Source organism: Physeter macrocephalus, chromosome 10, assembly GCF_002837175.3.
Source record: "Physeter macrocephalus isolate SW-GA chromosome 10, ASM283717v5, whole genome shotgun sequence".
NCBI lineage: Eukaryota > Metazoa > Chordata > Mammalia > Artiodactyla > Physeteridae > Physeter > Physeter macrocephalus.
The window spans coordinates 81192542-81210912 of NC_041223.1; the positions used below are offsets into that span (position 1 = coordinate 81192542).

The window sequence follows — 18371 nt, forward strand, 5'->3', positions numbered from 1 at the left end:
GCCCCGCACTTCTCCTGCCCGCCCCCCCTGCGCCCCCGCCTGCCCTTCGCCCTCTGCGCATCCTCGCGCCTCGCTCCCGCCCGTGCCCCCCTCGCGGATCCGCTCTTCATCCCCGGTAGTCCCCCGTGGGAGGCGGGGTACCCCTTGCGCGCCTGGACTTCTCTCCCCCTCCCCCAGTGCATCCCTGGGCCGGCTCTTCCCTCACCGGCCAGGCTTCCTACTCCGCCGCCTCTGTCGTTGCTCCCTTGGCCCTCTGCTCTTCCCATTAACCGCCTTCGGTACTTCACCTTCTCTCTCTCGTTTGAGTTTCCGACGGTGTTTGGCTTTAGCATCGCTCTGTGCTGGAGTTCGTTCTGCGCCCCTGTCGCTGCCTGAATCCTTCCCTCTCGGTCCCTACTTCATTGCTTCCGTTTGACGGCCCCTGTCCTCCAGTCTTTCTCCATCCTGATCCTCTACTCTCTAATCTTGATCTTTTTTTTTCTCTAAAACTTTTTCTTTTTTCTGTTTGCATAGGTCGAGCCTCTTAATGCCAATCCGTTTTACTTCTTATTAAATCTCTGAAGAGTTCTAGTCTCTTTTACTTTCTACCTAAACCAGGTATCCACTCAGTATACTTAGTTCAGTTGACAATTTAATAAAATCTCTTCCTTTTCTTTCTTCACTGACTGGAAGTATCATCAAAAGAGTGACAGTAGCAATAACCTGTTACACTTATTGATAGAAGCTTTAATTTTTAAGAATTGTGTTTGCCTGACATGTCAAGAGAAGCCACTTGAGGACAAGAGTTGATGAAAATATAAAGGCTGACCTCCAAACATAAGGTTAAAATTTGGAGATTTTATTGTCCTCCGGGAAATACAGTTGTCCAAGAACTAGTCTTAAATGAAATTTAACAAATTAAAAAAAATAAAATTAGTTATTAATTTGATATTTTATACATTTGCTATTGCAACTGATTGCATCATTTTTGTGATGGTCTCTGTAATAAACGCATAGTTTTTACTAACTTACAGAATTAGTGTCCTTACTAAAGGACTAACTTTTTGAATTGGGTAAAAGAACTTTCTAAACAGTTGTGGAGGTTTTTTTCCTCCATGGTGATCAAGATTTGGCTTACAAAAAACTTCTCTATGTAAATAATGTTGTAGGATCTTATTTTGAAGGCACCTGCGGAAGCAGTCACTCTCAGTGAAGTCTGCGTTTATTCTAGGGCCGAATTATGTATTTCATTCTGGAATCTCAAAGCAGTCCACAAACAGTAAATTCTTCCTTACGTTGTCTATGTCAGGTAGGAATTACATTTTTCTGTTTCTGTTGTACAGAAGGGAAGCACCAAGACAAAAATGTGTAGTCCCTTATTTGAAGGTATATGAGAGGTAAAAGTAGAAGGAGACACTGTTTAGGGTCTGAGGTGGTGAAACCACTTTTCTTTTGGAAGAACCAGCAGTTATTGTGTATGGTAGGAGGTGATAAACTCCTCAGCTTTTAAGATTTTAAAAATGATTTTTGCAATGCAAATAGAGATAAGTGCTGCTTCTGAAGGAAGTCTTCCCATCTTTCAAAGGCAAGTCTTTCTATTTCTAGGTAGCTATTCATTAAAAAAGTAAATTCTTACAAATTCCTGTTGGTATTTATAGTGAGTTGATTCTGTGCTCTTTGAAATTAAAATAAAGATTCATGGTGGACAGCGGGCACAGGGCTAGAAATCAGAAGATCGGCACTCTTCTGATGAGTCATAACATTAGTTTGAAGAAATCACTTAACCTCTGTACCTCGGGTGTGTCTCCCTGTAATATGTGGGGTAAAGAGGTGGCTGGCTACCCACTAATATTTCAAAAGCAAAGTAAGCCCTAATCATTTAAACATGCTTAGGGCCACCACAGGCAAAAATTGCAATATAAACTCTTAATTTTTTATCTCTTTTAGACTATGTCGTAAGTATAATTGAATGCATAAATCCCAGATCACTACAATTTAGATGTTTTTTTTTAAATTTCAGACTTATGTGAAAAGTTCAGTAGCATGTGCCATGAACTGTGGACTAGTTTAATGTTCATATGCAGTGAAACAGCCACTGCAGCATTCAGTATGTTTGCTGAAAATGTAAAGTTACATTTACATAAACTGAAAAAGTAAAGTTAACAGGATTTTGGTTACATAAATTTCTGTTATCTTATATTTTATCTTTGCTATGATGTAGACCCTTGAGCGTGGAGGTTCTTTAGGGGATAGAAAGGGCAAGGATTTCCTTTGCTTTGATTCAAAGTATCAAAAAACTGTTTAAAAAGTAAGTAAGAAAAAACTGCTTAAAAGTGAGTTTTGTGATATGTTCATTGTGTGTTTAAATAAATGGATAGAGATGGGAGTGTGTAGATCTGAAGTGAGTAGTGTATCGTTTGTTTTTTTTCCTTGAGTTGTCAGGAAGAAGGTTTAGAAATGAATATGAGTAAGAAGCAGAGTGGTAATACAGAAAAAAGTGTTCCTAATGGGCCCAGGGGATTTTCAGAAAAATCAGAGAGCACAGGTTGTTTGGCAGGTCTAGATTTTTCAGGGAAATAGAGTGGAACGACTTCACAGTGAGTTTTACCATTTTATTTTCAAAGATTACCACTTTTAACAGGTTCATACTTGGTTATCAATGATGTGCTAAATTTAATAACAACTAACCTCTTTTTTCTTAATGGAAATATAAAAGTGTCAGGTCCTTTTGACTTAGGAATTATAAATATTATTTCCATTTGAGAAAACTGAGGCTTAGAGAGTCTGAATTAGAATCCAGGTTACCTGGATCTGTTACCAAAGTTAACGGTATACTGAAGAAAGCAAGAAAGCAGAAGCTGTTAAGAAAACATTGTTAGTTTCTTGGAATATTTTTCAGAGAGAGGATTGTGCTTTCTGTTCTGGTTCTGAGTTTTGCTCTCTGTTGAGATAACTAGTAAGATGAAATATATTCAGAATGTTGGGCAGATCCCTGACCTAGGTAATAGATAATGATCATGGTTCTTTCTGAATTTCTCTTTATGTTAAAAGGAGTAACTAGTTTTGGTACTTCGGGCTATTCTGGGATTTTTAAGATATATAATAACATGATATATTCAAAGGCGTTCTCTATTATGTTACTGGCAGGTTTGTTTTGTGGCATATACAACTGAAAAGTTTATATGAACTGCTCTTAATAAATTAAATCCGATTTTCCATGTAATGTCAAAAGTTTCTTTTACCAAGTGTCCCATAATGAGCAAGAAAAGTTGTTTCTCAGTTTCTTTACTTCATTCATGTAGCACGTCAATCATCGAAATACTCTCAGAAGTTACTGACATTCTTTCTACGTTATGTTTAAAAATTATTTTTTCTGTGGATTTTCTATCATATTAATACAGTTATCCAAAATTAGCAATGTTCTGAGAGTGCTTCTTAATCTAAGTGTCAGTTCTAAGATGAATAATAATAATATATTTCTCTTTTATTAGACACAACTATTTAAACCCAAATTTTTAAGAAATCAGAAGATAGCAATGCCTTTAAACCAGATTTTGTATTTGTGGGTGTGAGGAATTTGAAGATTTCATGATTAGGGAATAATGTTAATTACATGGAAAATTGAATATAGTTAATTTATCAAGTGTAATTTTTTCATCAATATTGCATTCTGATTTCAGGTTTTCTTGTAGTAGGGGCATATTTATCTCATGGCTTGATGACTACTGAATCTATTTCCTAAAACAAGGTGTGGACTTTAGAATTATACAAGTTTAAATATAGGCCATGAAGTTTGACACTTTTGAGGTATTTGTCCTCTTTTCATTATTTTCTAACTGTGTGACCTTGGATAAGTTATGTAAACTTTTTGCTCCTTAGTTTCTTCACCTGTAAAATGGAGTAATAATAGCTCTTTCAGATTTTTATGAGAGTTAGATGCAGTAATAAAAGCTACTGCCGCTCCGCGGCATGTGGGATCCTCCCAGACCGGGGCGCGAACCCGGTTCCCCTGCATCGGCAGGCGGACGCGCAACCACTGCGCCACCAGGGAAGCCCTCTCTTTCAGATTTTTATGAGAGTTAGATGCAGTAATAAAAGCTACTGGTATAAGAGTAAGTAATCCAAAAACTTTTGAGTGTTCATATTTGGTTTGTATTTGATATTGCCATTTGGTCTATGTTTGGTATCAACAGGGACACGTATAGCTTTTCAAAATATAATTTGTCTATCAAGCTATTTTGCTTATCTTTCCTTTGGAGGATTTCCCTCCTACCCTCTCCCCAGAAGAGAAGAACTTAGTACTCTATTCTCTTCTTAAAAATGTCTATAATTAGTGCATACGGTATGTGGCCCTCAGGAGTTCGTTCTGATGAGTGATGAGTAGCAGCAAAACGTCCTAGGCCGGTGATTTTCCTCACTTTACATGTCCCTTTTACTCTAGCGGTTCTCTTAAGCTCATCTTCGTTGAGAATCACCTTTTAAGATGAGAGATGTCACCGATGAAAGGGTGTTGTGTGTGCGAATAATCGTGGCGGCAAAAAGAAGGTTAGACGCCATCTGAGTGGTGGTGAGCCTCGGAGTCAAGAGATTGCCGGGCAGCTTGGCTCTTGTCGAGTAGGGTATAATCCAGGGGCTTAGCATGCTTAGCCCCTGAAATAGGTAGCTTCCAGAGCTGGGCAGGTTGTCGAGGCCTCAGCGAGCCCTAAAGGAAACTGAATGTCAACCAAGAAACAAGACCACAGGCCAGATATTGAGACTGAACCAAGCAACGCAGACTTAACCGGCTTCGGTGGCCAGAATTACACCAGAAAGCAGGGTGAGAGGCGCAAGACTAGTACAGACGTCACTGGCTGGTTGTTTTCAGTTTATGGCTGTCTGGTTTGAATTGGTCAAGATTAGCTCAAGGACTGTGAGGGCCAGACCCTTGTGGACTGGAGTTCTGCTGTGCCCTAGGTGAGTGGTCCTTAGGAAAGGTGGCGCTGAGTGTACTTTCGCCAAGAGACGCATCTTCCTACTCTCCTACAGAACTTGAGTGTTACAGGAGTCTTTTATTATTTGCAAGGTTATGAGACAGCATTCTGAAGGCTTCTTGCGGTGCCCCTCTTTGGGGCTTCCTGTTTATTCATGGGAGAAGGCCGCAAAAAATGGACTCAAAATTGACTAACTAGTATTAAATGGATTGAGTTAACCTCCTTCTAGATCTAGAGGATTTCTTTGTTACCATTGTATTCCTATTTAACAAACTTGAATTTAACTGTACATGTTTGATGCCCTCCCCTACACTGGTCCCAGATGCCAAATGTCAGTCTCAGTCCCCAGATATCTGTCATGGTCCCTCATCTGGTTGGGCTTGAATTTGATGTTCCTTCATTTGGTATCAGTTCCTATGTGTCTATCATAATGTGAGCATCTCACTACATTGAGTGTGAACATTTAAAGATGAATAGATTTTTGTACACTATGGCCCCTCAGTGCAAGTTTACTACATTATCTAGTGTTCATCTGAAGAACCAGTGATTTTTTTTTTCTAAAGCTAGAAGAAAAAGTGAATGTGCTTTATTCATTGAGAAATGATGTACTGATTGCCAACATGGAGCCTTTCTAAGGGTAAATTGGTCCATACGTATTTTTTACCTTATGTGGTATCTTTAGTACCTAACATCTGCATACAATTGGGCACCATTATTTGGACGGTCAGTATTACAGGCTCTGAACCCATTTGTCCCATGGCTGCTGACTTGGGAATGGAATTCAGAAGCTGGAGCCGTTGGCTCCATAATTGATAAAAGTGGTGCCTTTATTTCTTAGGTTGACAAAGGGAGTGTCTGGAATCTCCAGTTTGTTCAGCTTCTTACCCTCGGCCTTAGGAGAAAGAATATCCTCAGAACATCTATTTTGGGCTTATAGTTCAAGAGTCAAGACTGTTAGCTCTTTGATTTCTGAGAAAGGAACTCATCATCTCCTGTGGTCTCTAGTCTTTTTTGAGGAACCTCTGAACTAACTGTGCCTCTTAGTTTCAGATATTTCTGTGTCCTCTTTTAGGTTTCTGAAACACTCAGGAGTTCAGGCTAAGCTCAAAATGTTTAGCTCTTGTTTCAGGATGGGTATTGGTGGTGCAGGAGCATCTCCCACATTTTTCCAGGTATCCACACCCAGACTCCTCTTTGCGGATACCGGAGGTCTCAGCTGATCCGACGGGTGTGAGAATCCCTGGTCTTAGAAGCTAGGCACAGTGTTTATGCACCCAGCACTGTTTCTGGGGCAGTTACTGTGCACTCTAGTGATTAAGGAGTTGGCTTGGCATTCCTAGACTAAGCTCCAGTAGAAATATGTGAGATACGTGTAATTAAACATGTCCTAGGAGCTACATTTTAAAAAATAAAAACAAACTGATAAAATTAATTTGTATAGTATATTTTATTTAATCCAACATATCCAAAATATTATTTCAAGATGTGATCAATATAAAAAACATATTAATGAGATTTACATTCTTTTTCTGTACTAAGTCTTTGAAACCCAGTGTGTGCTTTACATTTACAGTATATCTCAGTACACTCATCTTTAGCAGTTAAAGTAAAATACAGCCCTATCAAAACAATAAAGTTATATTTAATGAAAAAATGTCTACACTGCTTCAGTGTTTGGATGTAAATGTAAACGAATCAAAAATTTTAAATTCAGTTCCTTGGTTCACACTAGTCGCATTTCTGTTGTTCAGTAGCCATTGTGGCTGCTGGCCGCCATGTGGGGTATAGCGACTCTTGAGGGCCAAGGCCATCTTCCAGTCTGATAGGTGACCGCGTTCCTCTGGGAGTGGGCTGCCTTTCCCTGAGGTGTTACAGGGGATTGTCGGGTTTGACTGTCAGAAAAATCCCTCTTCAGACCTAAGAGCCTTTGTGCGTACGTTTCTCACTTAGTATCAGGGGCAGTTCCTGTTTGAGGTTCTCCTGTGGCGTCTTTGGATTGAGGTTTGTAGTTTACGCAGCTCAGTTCTTTCTTAGGGACCTAGGAAATGGCCCAGGCAGGGACTCTTCTTGAACAGACCTCTCAAGTTATTCTGTTTAGGCTACTTTGCCAGGGCCGGGAGAGCAGAGTGGACAGTCTCAGGTAAGCCAGAGTTCCCATAGCTTCAGAGGCTCAGGTGAAAGTGGCAGATATGAGCTGTCTAGCAGACTGTGCAAGAGGCCATGAAGCTCACAGCTTCTGGTGGTGCAGGGAGTTCCTGGCAGTGGAGAGTCTCCCAGGCACGTCTGGGGAAAAGGAAAGGCTTCCTCTCTTCAATTTCTTTCCTCCTTGAGAGAGGACAGGCCAGGATTTCCCTCTTTCATGAAAGATTCTTTACCTGATGAACTGAGTGGCATGAGAATCTGTAGAAGTCAGACATTGCAAACTTTGAATGAATTTGTCCTGTAGAGGAATTTGATTTTCACTCTACAGGTTTTGTTCTGTTTGTGTTTGTTTGTTTTTGTTGTTTTAATTTAATTTAATTTAATTTATTTTTGGCTGCGTTGGGTCTTTGTTGTTGTACGTGGGCTTTCTCTAGTTGCGGCGAGCAGGGGCTACTCTTCATTGCAGTGAGCAGGCCTCTCATTGTGGTGGCTTCTCTTGTTGCGGAGCACGGGGTCTAGGCACGTGGGCTCAGTAGTTGTGGCACATGGGCTTCAGTAGTTGTGGCTCGCAGGCTCTAGAGCGCAGGCTCAGTAGTTGTGGCACACGGGCTTAGTTGCTCCGCAGCATGTGGGATCTTCCCGGACCAGGGCTCAAACCCGTGTCCCCTGCATTGGCAGGTGGATTCTTAACCACTGCGCCAGCAGGGAAGCCCCTGTGTTTGTTTTTTAACTAACTGGCAACATCTAAAATTTAGGAGAAATTTAGGTGAAAACCTTTAGGAAAAACGTTTTCAGTTTCTACTTGGAAATTTAGAAGCCTCTGATGGTGCTGGGCCAGCAAGGATTGTGTGGACCTTAGTAGCAGTTACTCCCTATGATGGGAAGAGCAGTTTATGAGGAGAGGGTCCCCCTGGACTCTGAGAGTGCTCTGAATTTTTCTTTCCTTTCTTTTTTGCCTACTCTCCGTTTCCTTTAGTCTCTTCTCCTTTGAATTTTTTTCTTCTACCAACATATAAAAACAAAAATAATTCTTTTTTGTTTTTTGGCGGGGGAATGAAAAATAGATTTATCAGTATTACTCTGTATATATCTGTACGCGTATGTTTCTACTTAGGGAATAATCAGTAAAAAGGGATGAATTGAGGAAAATTAGGCATCAACAAAAGAACAAAAAGCACAGCAGGATATGAGACGAAAAGTGAAGGAAATTGCTAACAGATCTTGGACTTATACTGGTAAAGGAATTTTATCATAAAAGTTTATTCATGCAAGACTGTTTTCAGTACATCAGTGTAATGATTCCTTTCTTCAAGTCGGTTGGGTTTAAATAGGAGAAAAATACTAATAGTTAATATTTATGGAACATTTAAAGCTAATTTATTAAGTGTTCCTTAAAATCTTAAATTAAGTGCCTGCCGTGTGGCAGGCAGTGAGGTACAGCTGTGAACAGAGTAGTCAGAATTTCCTGCCTTCATGAAGCTTACATTTTCCTGGGGAGAATAAAGACTACTAAGTAGAATCTTTGGTTTGTTATATGGAGATTAGTGCTGAGGAGAAAAAATAAAGGAGGAAAGAGATAGGGTGTGTCAGGAGAGAGAGTCCTGTTTTAGAGGGTGTGGCCTGGAAAAGCCTGTTTGAGAAGTTAACGTTTGCATCAAGGCTAGGAGGAGTAGAGTGAGTCGTTTGGATATTCTGGAGGGAAGGTGTTCCCGGAAACCACTGCAAATGCCCTGAAGCAGGAATCTCTTTGGTGTGCGTGGGGAATAGCAAGGAAACCACGTGACTGGAGTGGGCGTACAGGAAGGAGATGAGAACAGAGAAGTGATGGAAGATCCAGATTCTGTAAGGTTGTCATACAAGCCATTGTAAGGCACTACTGCTGAACGTGGTGGGAGGCTGTTTGGGGTTTGAATCAGAACAAAGAGAGACAATTTGAATTATTTTCAAATAATATATGGCATTATATAGCATTTTATATTATTATTGTATATAAGTATATAACATAATTATTAATCAATATATGTAATACATAATATAAAGGATCATCTGCCTTCCTCTTTGAAAATAGCCTGGAGCGGGGGATGTATTACTTAGGGTATAGGTTAGGTACAGTTGCTGTAATAGTGGGAGGCTGGGGTTTGAATCAGAACAAAGAGAGACAATTTGAATTATTTTCAAATAATATATGGCATTATATAGCATTTTATATTATTATTGTATATAAGTATATAACATAATTATTAATCAATATATGTAATACATAATATAAAGGATCATCTGCCTTCCTCTTTGAAAATAGCCTGGAGCGGGGGATGTATTACTTAGGGTATAGGTTAGGTACAGTTGCTGTAATAAAGAGTTATAAGACATAAAAGTCTGAACAGTCTAGATAAGTTCGACATCTGTGCTCTGTGAAACCATTCAGGAATCCAGAATCTTTCCATCTTTCTGTTTACCATTCTTCAGGTTTTGTCCTAATCTGTGTGGTCAATACTGGGTCACTATTAAGAAGGTATTCCGGCCTGTAAAAAAAGGGAAACAATGAAGTCCAGGGCAAAGAATTTCCTTTTAAACAAATGAGGCAGACGTTGCATATATTACTTCAGTTTGCAGTCCACAGAAAGGATCGATTGGCCACACTTGCCTCAAGGGTGGTTGGGAAACGTAGTCTCAGGCTGGGTGACCATAGAGCAGTGAGGAAGAGGAAGACAGAAATGACAAGTAGTTGACCACAGTCTTGCAGTTCAGCACCAAATATCCATGTGTATCCTTCATCCTACCTATTGAAACCACTCCAGCTCCCTTCCCCAAAGGAGACAACCCAGGTGCAATCCTCTTGTTGCACTAATCCAACTAAGCGATCAGTACTTCCTGTCAGATCTGCAAGTCCAGTGACCTGTAGACAAAACACAGTTATTTGTTCCTCCCTTACCCCTCCCACATACACTGAACATATCATGGTGGATCAGAAACAGGAAAAGAATAATAAAATTTTCCATTTGGGTAAGTAAACAATGAGAGACACATAGAGGTCTCTGGTTGAGAGTAATGCTGGGCAGTAATGGTATAGCATCTATTATCCTTAGTTCTGCTTTCTGGTAAGAATGCCTATATTCATTACACTATGACCCCAGTCTTTGCTGTCTGGGTGTTTCTTCCTTACGTTAACCTCCATGACCACATCTGAAGTTGGTATTGAGAATTTCCCAACTTTGGAAGGTATATAGCTTTCATAGTCAGTTTCCTGCTACTGCAGGCTTGCTATCCTGCAAGTGACATGATCACAGGTGTTTGTAGGTTAGCTTATAATTTCTCTGGCAAATACAATTCTCTCAAAAATATAGTAGGATTCTTTTATATCTGTCTCCATCCCGTTCTGGTGCCAGTGACTATAGCAAAATTGTTTCCTGGTGTAGTTCTTAAGCCTGCCTTACTTACTGCTGTCTGTGCGCTGACCACTTTATTTCATTCTAATGGCCACTGTCTTGAAGCCATCTGAAACAGCAGGCATTAGGGTGGGATGGCAGCACCCTAAAATATAATCTTAGCCACAGCGCTAGATTCCTTCGTTTCATCAAGAAGTCTTAAAAGTTCTGCGAAAAATGCCATTGGTAATTTGATAGGGATTGCATTAAATCTGTAGATTGCCTTGGGTAGTGTGGTCATTTTAACAGTATTGATTCGTCCAATCCAAGAACAAGGTGTATCTTTCCATCTGTTTGTGTTGACTTCAGTTTCTTTTGTCAGCATCTTATAGTTTTCCGAGTGCAGGTCTTTTGCCTCCTTAGGTAGGTTTATTCCTAGGCATTTTATTCTATTTGAAGTGAGGGTAAATGGGATTGTTTCCTTAATTTCTCTTTCTGATAGTTAATTGTTAGTCTGTAGAAATGCAACAGATTTCTGTATATTAATTTTGTATCCTGCAACTTTACTGCATTCATTGATGAGCTCTAGTAGTTTTCTGGTAGCATCTTTAGTGTTCTCTAGAACAAAAAATTTTAAGACTTGTATGGAAACACAAAAGACCCCAAATATGCAAAACAATCTTGAGAAAGAAGAGCAGAGCTGGAGGAATCACACTCCCTGACTTCATACTATACTACAGTGCTACAGTAATCAAAACAGTATGGTACTGGCACAAAAACAGATACATAGATTGATGGAACAGGATAGAAAGCCCATAAATAAACCCACACTCTTATGGTCAATTCATCTATGACAAAAGAGGGAAGAATATACAGGGGAGAAAAGACAGTCTCTTTCATAAGTGGTGCTGTGAAAGCTGGACAACTGCATGTAAAAAAAAAGAAATTGGAACATTCTCTAACATCATATACATTTAGGATTAAAGACCTAAATGTAAGACTGAATGCTATAAAACTCCTAGAGGAAAATGTAGGCAGAACACTCTTGGACATAAATCATAGCAATATTTTTTGGATCCATCTCCTAGAGTAATAGAAATAAAAGCAAAAATAAACAAATGGGACCTAATCAAACTTAAGAAGTTTCTGCACAGTAAAGGAAACCATAAAAAAAAAAAGAAAAAAGAAAAGAAAAGGCAACCTACAGAATGGGAGAAAATATTTGCAAATGATGCAACTGGCAAGGGCTTAATTTCCAAAATATACAGCTCATACAACTCAACAACAAAAAAACAAACAACTCAATCGAAAAATGGTCAGAAGACCTAAGTAGACATTGCTCCAAACAAGACATTGCAGATGGCCAATAGACACATGAAAAGATGCTCAACATTGCCAATTATTAGAGAAATGCAAACCAAAACCTCAATGAGGTACCACCTTGTACCGGTCAGAATGACCATCATTAAAAATCTGCAAATAACAAATGCTGGAGAGGGTGTGGAGAAAAGGGAACCCTCCTCACTGTTGGTGGGAATGTAAGTTGATGCAGCCACTATGGAAAACAGTATGGAGGTTCCTCAGAAAACTAAAAATAGAATTACCATATGATCCAGCAATCCCACTTCTGGGAATATATCTGGAGAAAACCATCATTTGAAAAGGTACATGTATCCCTATATTCATAGCAGCACTGTTTACAGTAGCCAAGATATGGAAATGACCTAAATATCCATTGACAGATGAATGGATAAAGAAGATGTGGTACATATATACAATGAAATACTACTCAGCCATAAAAAATGAATGAAATAATGCCATTTGCAGCAACATGGATGGACCTAGAGATTATCATGTTAAATGAAGTAAGTGAGACAGAGGAAGAAAAATATCATATGGTATCACTTATATGTGGAATCTAAAAAAATGTTACAAATGAACTTATTTACAAAACAGAAATAGGCTCACAGACATAGAAAACAAGTTTATGGTTACCAAAGGGGAAAGAGGGGGGAGGGATAAATTAGATTGGGATTAGGAGATACAAAAACTGCTATATGTAAAATAGATAAACAGCAAGGACCTATTGTATAGCACAGGGAACTATGTTCAATGTCTTGTAATAAAGTATAGCGGAAAAGAGTCTGAAAAAGAATATATATATGTAATTGAATCACTTTGCTGTACACCTGAAGCTAATACAACATTGTAAATCAACTACGCACCAATAAAAATGTGTTTGTTTTGAAAAATAGAGTCTTAATAGAAGTCTTTGGGAAAAGTACTAATAATCTTATCTCCTGATAATGCAGGTACTAAGGACTCACATCTCTATATTTCCTTCCATCTTACCTTGCAAACTGCCCAGTTCTTGCCTGAGTAAATGCAGCATAGAACCACTGACACACACAAATATTGTGGTTCTTTTCATCTACTTTCCCTGAAGTTCTGTGCTTTTTATGGGCACCAAGTTCTGTAAGTTAGTGTAGACAATAGTTTATGGAATGTTTTGCTCCATTATAACGAGGGTCACCATTATTCTAGTAGTATCTGTTTTCCTGTTACCTGCTACCCAGTGACTTAGCCAGTGCCACATATTTTAGGATTTTGTTGTGGCAGTACTCTAATTTTGGTATTAATTTCTGGGTTAAGGAAAAGGCTGCTGTAAAGGGATCCAAAAGTAAAATGGCTTAAATGAGAAAAAAGTTTGTTTCTTCCCCAGATAACAGGCCTACTAATTTAGGTGGTAGGGCTGCTATAGTCCATGAAAGAAATGAAGACACTAGAGGGGTAACTACCAGAATGCTGGATCTGGGGCTCAGATCCTCAGCCTTGTTTTAACCATTATGCAGTACTTATATATATTTATCTCTTCCTGGTGGCTAGTGAGCGCTTTGAGGTGTCGGGAACTTAGCTATGCCTTGATCTCTTGCATTTCCTAGCTTATAGTAAGTGTTCAATAAATGTTCAAATGAATGAATACCTGTTTTATATCTGAGTAAGTTAAGGCATAGAGACCTAAGCAAGCTTGAGTCACAGGGCTGGAACATGATCTGAACCCTGCACACAAGAATATATGTACAGGAGAAGCTGTCTTAGAGAAGAGGCTACTTCCATGAAATGGGGCATATCTTATATAAAGGTAGTATCATTTTGATCTCCTTAGGAATAGTTACTGTAAAAATCCTTTGATATGATTATTAAGGTTTAAAATAACAATTATGGAAGGTGGTAAAGTCTATATCTGTATGATGGAGAGAAGAAAAAAAATGTATGAAGAAGAGAGAATGTGGTCTTTATTCTAACATTTTTATTACCTAAATAATTATACCAAGGGCAAAAGACTTTTTTTTAATTTAAGCAATAAATATTTGGAGTGTGAAAAAACTATCCATAGCATATCCAGGCAACCTTTTTCGTCAAAATATTTTAAATAGCTCATAGCATACATGTGTATGTATATACACACACATTTCACATATCTGTGTGTGTGTGGATGTGTATGAAGTTTCAGAAATCACTCCACCAAGGGAAATACATATTTTTAAAATTAATTTTTATAGGAGTATAGTTGCTTTACGATGTGTTAATTTCTACTGTACAGCAAAATGAATCAACCACATATATATATATATATATATCCCCTCCCTTTCGGACTTCCTTCCCATTTAGGTCACCACAGCGCATTAAGAAGACTTCTCTGTGCTATACAGTAGGTTCTCATTAATTATCTATTTTATACATAGTATCAATAGTGTATATGTGTCAATCCCAATCTCCCAGTTCCTCCCACCCCCGCCTTTCCACCCTTGGTGTCAATACATTTGTTCTCTACATCTGTGTCTCTATTTCTGTTTTGCAAACCGGTTCATCTTTACCATTTTTCTGGATTCCACATATATGCGTTAATATACGATATTTGTTTTTCTCTTTCTGACTTACTTTACTCTGTATGACAGTCTCCATCCGCGTCTCTAAAAGTGACCCAATTTTGTTCCTTTTATGACCCAGCAATCCCACTACTGGGCATATACCCAGAGAAAACCATAATTATAAAAGATATATGCACCCCAGTGTTCATAGCAGCACTATTTACAATAGCCAGGACATGGAAGCAACCTAAGGGTCCATCGACAGAGGAATGGATAAAGAAGATGTGGTACATATATACAATGGAATATTACTCCGGAATTACATAATTTAAAATGGTGAATTTACATCTTAAAAATTAATAAGCTTATACTGTTTTGGGTATTCATGAAGATTGTTTCTGACTCACTGAACTCAGAAAGCACTCCTTTATTATTGTACTTTGAAGTATATACAAGTGAAGCATAACAAAGATATAATAGTTTATATTTATATGTGAAACTGTGAATGAAAACATCTCTAAAACTTATTCCTAAGCCTTATGGAGGATATGGATCTTTTAGATAAGTTGAAAGTACTAAGTAACTAATGAAGCATAGGTTTCCTGAAAATGGACATTTTTATGTCTGCTATTTTGTTTGAGATGTTATTTTTTCTTTCTCATAGGGGGAACAATATTTTTTTAGCAAGAATCAGTAACTGGAAATACAACATTGGTTATTTAATGATATTAAAATGAAGTTTTGATCAGCAGAGGTAAGAATATGGCATTTAATTCATAATAGATCAAAATACTTGCCAGATTTTTATGAAGAACTATTTTAAGAACTGTGAAGGGTCTGAGAATTTATCCCACTTGCAAAGTAACAAGTTAGCCTGCTGCAGCGCCATGGATGTGGGCAGGAGACATGAGATTCCTGGATCAGAGAACATGATAGTTTATATGCATGGCAATAGCAGTAGCTAGAGTATGAGGTCCCCTGCGTAAGAGTAGCTTGAGTTATGGAGAGGACCCCGGAACTGAGGAACCCAGATCTTTTATGATGGACAATGAGCCTGCTGACTTATGCCTCAGGGGAGACTTTATTACATGGCACAATAAATAGATCTGCCCTTAATTCCAGTATGAGACACTGTCTCTGACTCCTAAGACTGTTTGCTAAACATATGTCCTTGAAAAATAGTCCAGAATAAAGACAGTCAGTGCCTCTGCTTGCAAGACATGCAGAAACACAAGACTCTCAGAATTGTCTTTCAACACTCTCTTACTCCAAACTGCTTTTTAAAGCATGTGTCACTGATAAGGATAATTGTAATAATGCTTCTTTGAAATAGTGTGAAGATGGAAACCACTGAAATACCCAACAGCAGGAGATTTCTTAAATTATAACATTCACAATATGATAGTTATTAGCTAGGTGTTCATCAAAAAAGTGAAATACACAGGTTATAAAATGTACGTGTAGTTTGATCCTACTTTTATAGAAATTGTACAAATGTACACACGTATGAATAATATATACCAAAGTGTGTATTTCAATGGATAGAATTGTGAATGTTTTTTTCTTTGTTTGCTTGTCTATTTTTTTTAACCACTTGAAAATGAACACTTTAGGCTTTTGTAATGAGGGAGAATTTTTTTTTTGAAATTTAAAAATGAACAGTCAGTTAAGAACTTCACCTGACAGAGAAAAAGCTTCATGAATTTAAATGGGAATTAAAGAATGTTAATTATTTTGTTTTGACTCTGAAGTTGCCTTTATATGCAATGTAGAACTAGAAGAGAATAATTAGGTAGCTTAATTTTTTCTTCAAAAGTTACTGTTTTATTTATGATAAAGTCAGAAGTTACTTTTAGCATTTTGCTATATTATTTATTATCACATAGTTGTCGCGAAGGGAAACAAATCTTAGAAAATGCATTCTAACAGGGCATATCTTCTAGAGTAGTGCTATTTAGTAAGTATTTCATTAGTAAATATATTTAGTTAGTATAGATTCTGGTGCTACATAGTCGGGTCAGGCTAACTTAGGAGCACTGTATTAATTAGCTTCATTTTCATTTCCTGCCTATGTATCATACTCTGAAATATGTTTAATATTAGTGATTTTGTAAGTTGGCATTTTTATTGTGCTTCTCATGATTTTTTTTTTTCCCTTCTTTAACCAAGGTGCTGTTACCAGATTTGTCTTCTGAGTATAAATTAAAAATGACTGAAGTTCAAGCAATGGTAGAATTCTCCGTGGAGCTAAACAAGTTCTACAATGTGGATTTATTTCAGAGAGGGTTTGTATTTTAATGTGAAAATTATATATTTTGCATAAGATAAATTGTAGTTTTCATTTAAACTTAATTATATATTTTTGTTCCACCATATATAAGGAAAACAATGAGCTATGTTCAACTATTTTCTCAGAGAAATTTTATTTCTAAATGTATATTTGAGTATATTCACATGGATTTAATGATAATGCTGGATATATTTAACGTGTATTCATGAATTTATACTGAACATTGAGAGGATTTTAATGAAAAGGTTTAAGATCTAATTTTTGCTTTTTAAAAGCTAACAGTGTGTGGGAAAAATAAAACATATGTACACAAAGCACAGAATGTTGTAGGAACACAAAATGTTGACTCCTCAAAAGGTATATATAGAAAGTGCTCCGGGAATCAGAAGAGAAAGATATCTTTCTGGGCTCGTACGTTAGGAAAAGCATAATGGGGGGATAGGATCAAGGTATGGATAAGATTGATAGGCAGAGGATAAGGTGAAAGACCCTCAGTAGGAGAGTGCATCATGAATCAAGTCTCGGAAAGAGGGATGAACAGGTTATTTTAAAGAGTAGTAGGAGGTTGGATATTCTCTAGTAGAGTTGTGAAAAGATAGTAAAGAGAGGAGAGGTTATGTTTGTGAAGGGCTTTTGATGTCTGCAGGGATTTGGGTAGCCGTTGATGGTTGCCCAGGAAGGATGAAATTGTCACTGTTATTACAATCGGCACTTACTGACATGATGAAGAGCATGGTGATGTTGGATGGATGGTCGTGTAGAAGAAAGAGGCTCAGGGAGCAGTGTGGAGGTGCTCACGATGTCTCAAGATACAAACCTGAATTCCTGTGCTGGCAGTGGTAGCGGTGGGGCTGTGACCAACCGGGGTAGGATGAGAGAAATCTTCTGTTGTCTGTCTGTCTGTCGTGGCTTTGCCATCTTGTTGGAGAAAACAGACAGCTGTGCTCTGCTCTGCTCCACGTGGTCTCTCAGGACAGCCTGGGCTTGTTCTCACGGCAGAGGCAGGAGTCCAAGAAAGAGAGCAGAAGTTGCGGGATCCCTTGTATTGGCACACTTGTTTCCTCACTGCATTCTGCTGGCTAAGCAAGTTACAAGGCCAGGCCAGGTCTGGGCTGGTGGCTCTTTGGCCAGTGAAACGCACTGTAAAACTTTATGGGGATTCTGTATGTCTGATATAGTCCATTCCATGCACTGAAACCCACACCCACAATTGTTTATTGAGACACGACTACTCTCTCAATGAATCACTACTATCTGGAGGTCAGAATTCTGTGGGATCACGCCCTTTAACTTCCTAAAAGCCTTTTTGTCAAGCTGAGAATGTCTGCTTAGACACTGCCCTTAACTCCTTTGGAGATCTAAGAAAGGGATTTACAGCCACTCCCTTGATTAGATCTTTGTAAGCAGTTTTATTTTCCTCCCCAGGAAGTCTTGGTTCCTCTAGATTCTGCTTGTAAAATGATCAGGTCTTTCTTTTGCTCATCTCTTTCTTGCAAAACCTTACTATCCTTGCTAGGAGCAACCAGGTGACGTTTCCAACATTCTGCCAGGAAATTAGCTTGCTCGAGTCCAAAAGTTTCTTAGGTACAGTGTCTGACTTCTTCTAAGTTATTGTTTGAAAGCATACTGACCAAAAGTTTATCACTACAAAACATGGGTCACTGTTTTTTAAGTCTCCTATAGTTTCCGCATTATTTTTCTTGCCTCTGTAATTGTAACTAACCGTTACTTTGGTCCCAGAGTCAGTGCCACA

At 38.4% G+C, this 18371-nt stretch overlaps 1 protein-coding gene across 1 annotated transcript in view; it reads left to right on the forward strand.

Moving 5' to 3' along the window:
* Window positions 1–18371, forward strand: part of FAM135A (family with sequence similarity 135 member A) — a 127593-nt gene that overhangs the window by 416 nt on the left and 108806 nt on the right. Inside the window, exons 2-3 of the mRNA XM_024132955.3 lie at window positions 14993–15082; window positions 16498–16613. Of these exons, the coding sequence (XP_023988723.1) occupies window positions 16537–16613 (77 nt within the window). The 5' untranslated portion in view covers window positions 14993–15082; window positions 16498–16536. The remainder of the gene's footprint in view (window positions 1–14992; window positions 15083–16497; window positions 16614–18371) is intronic.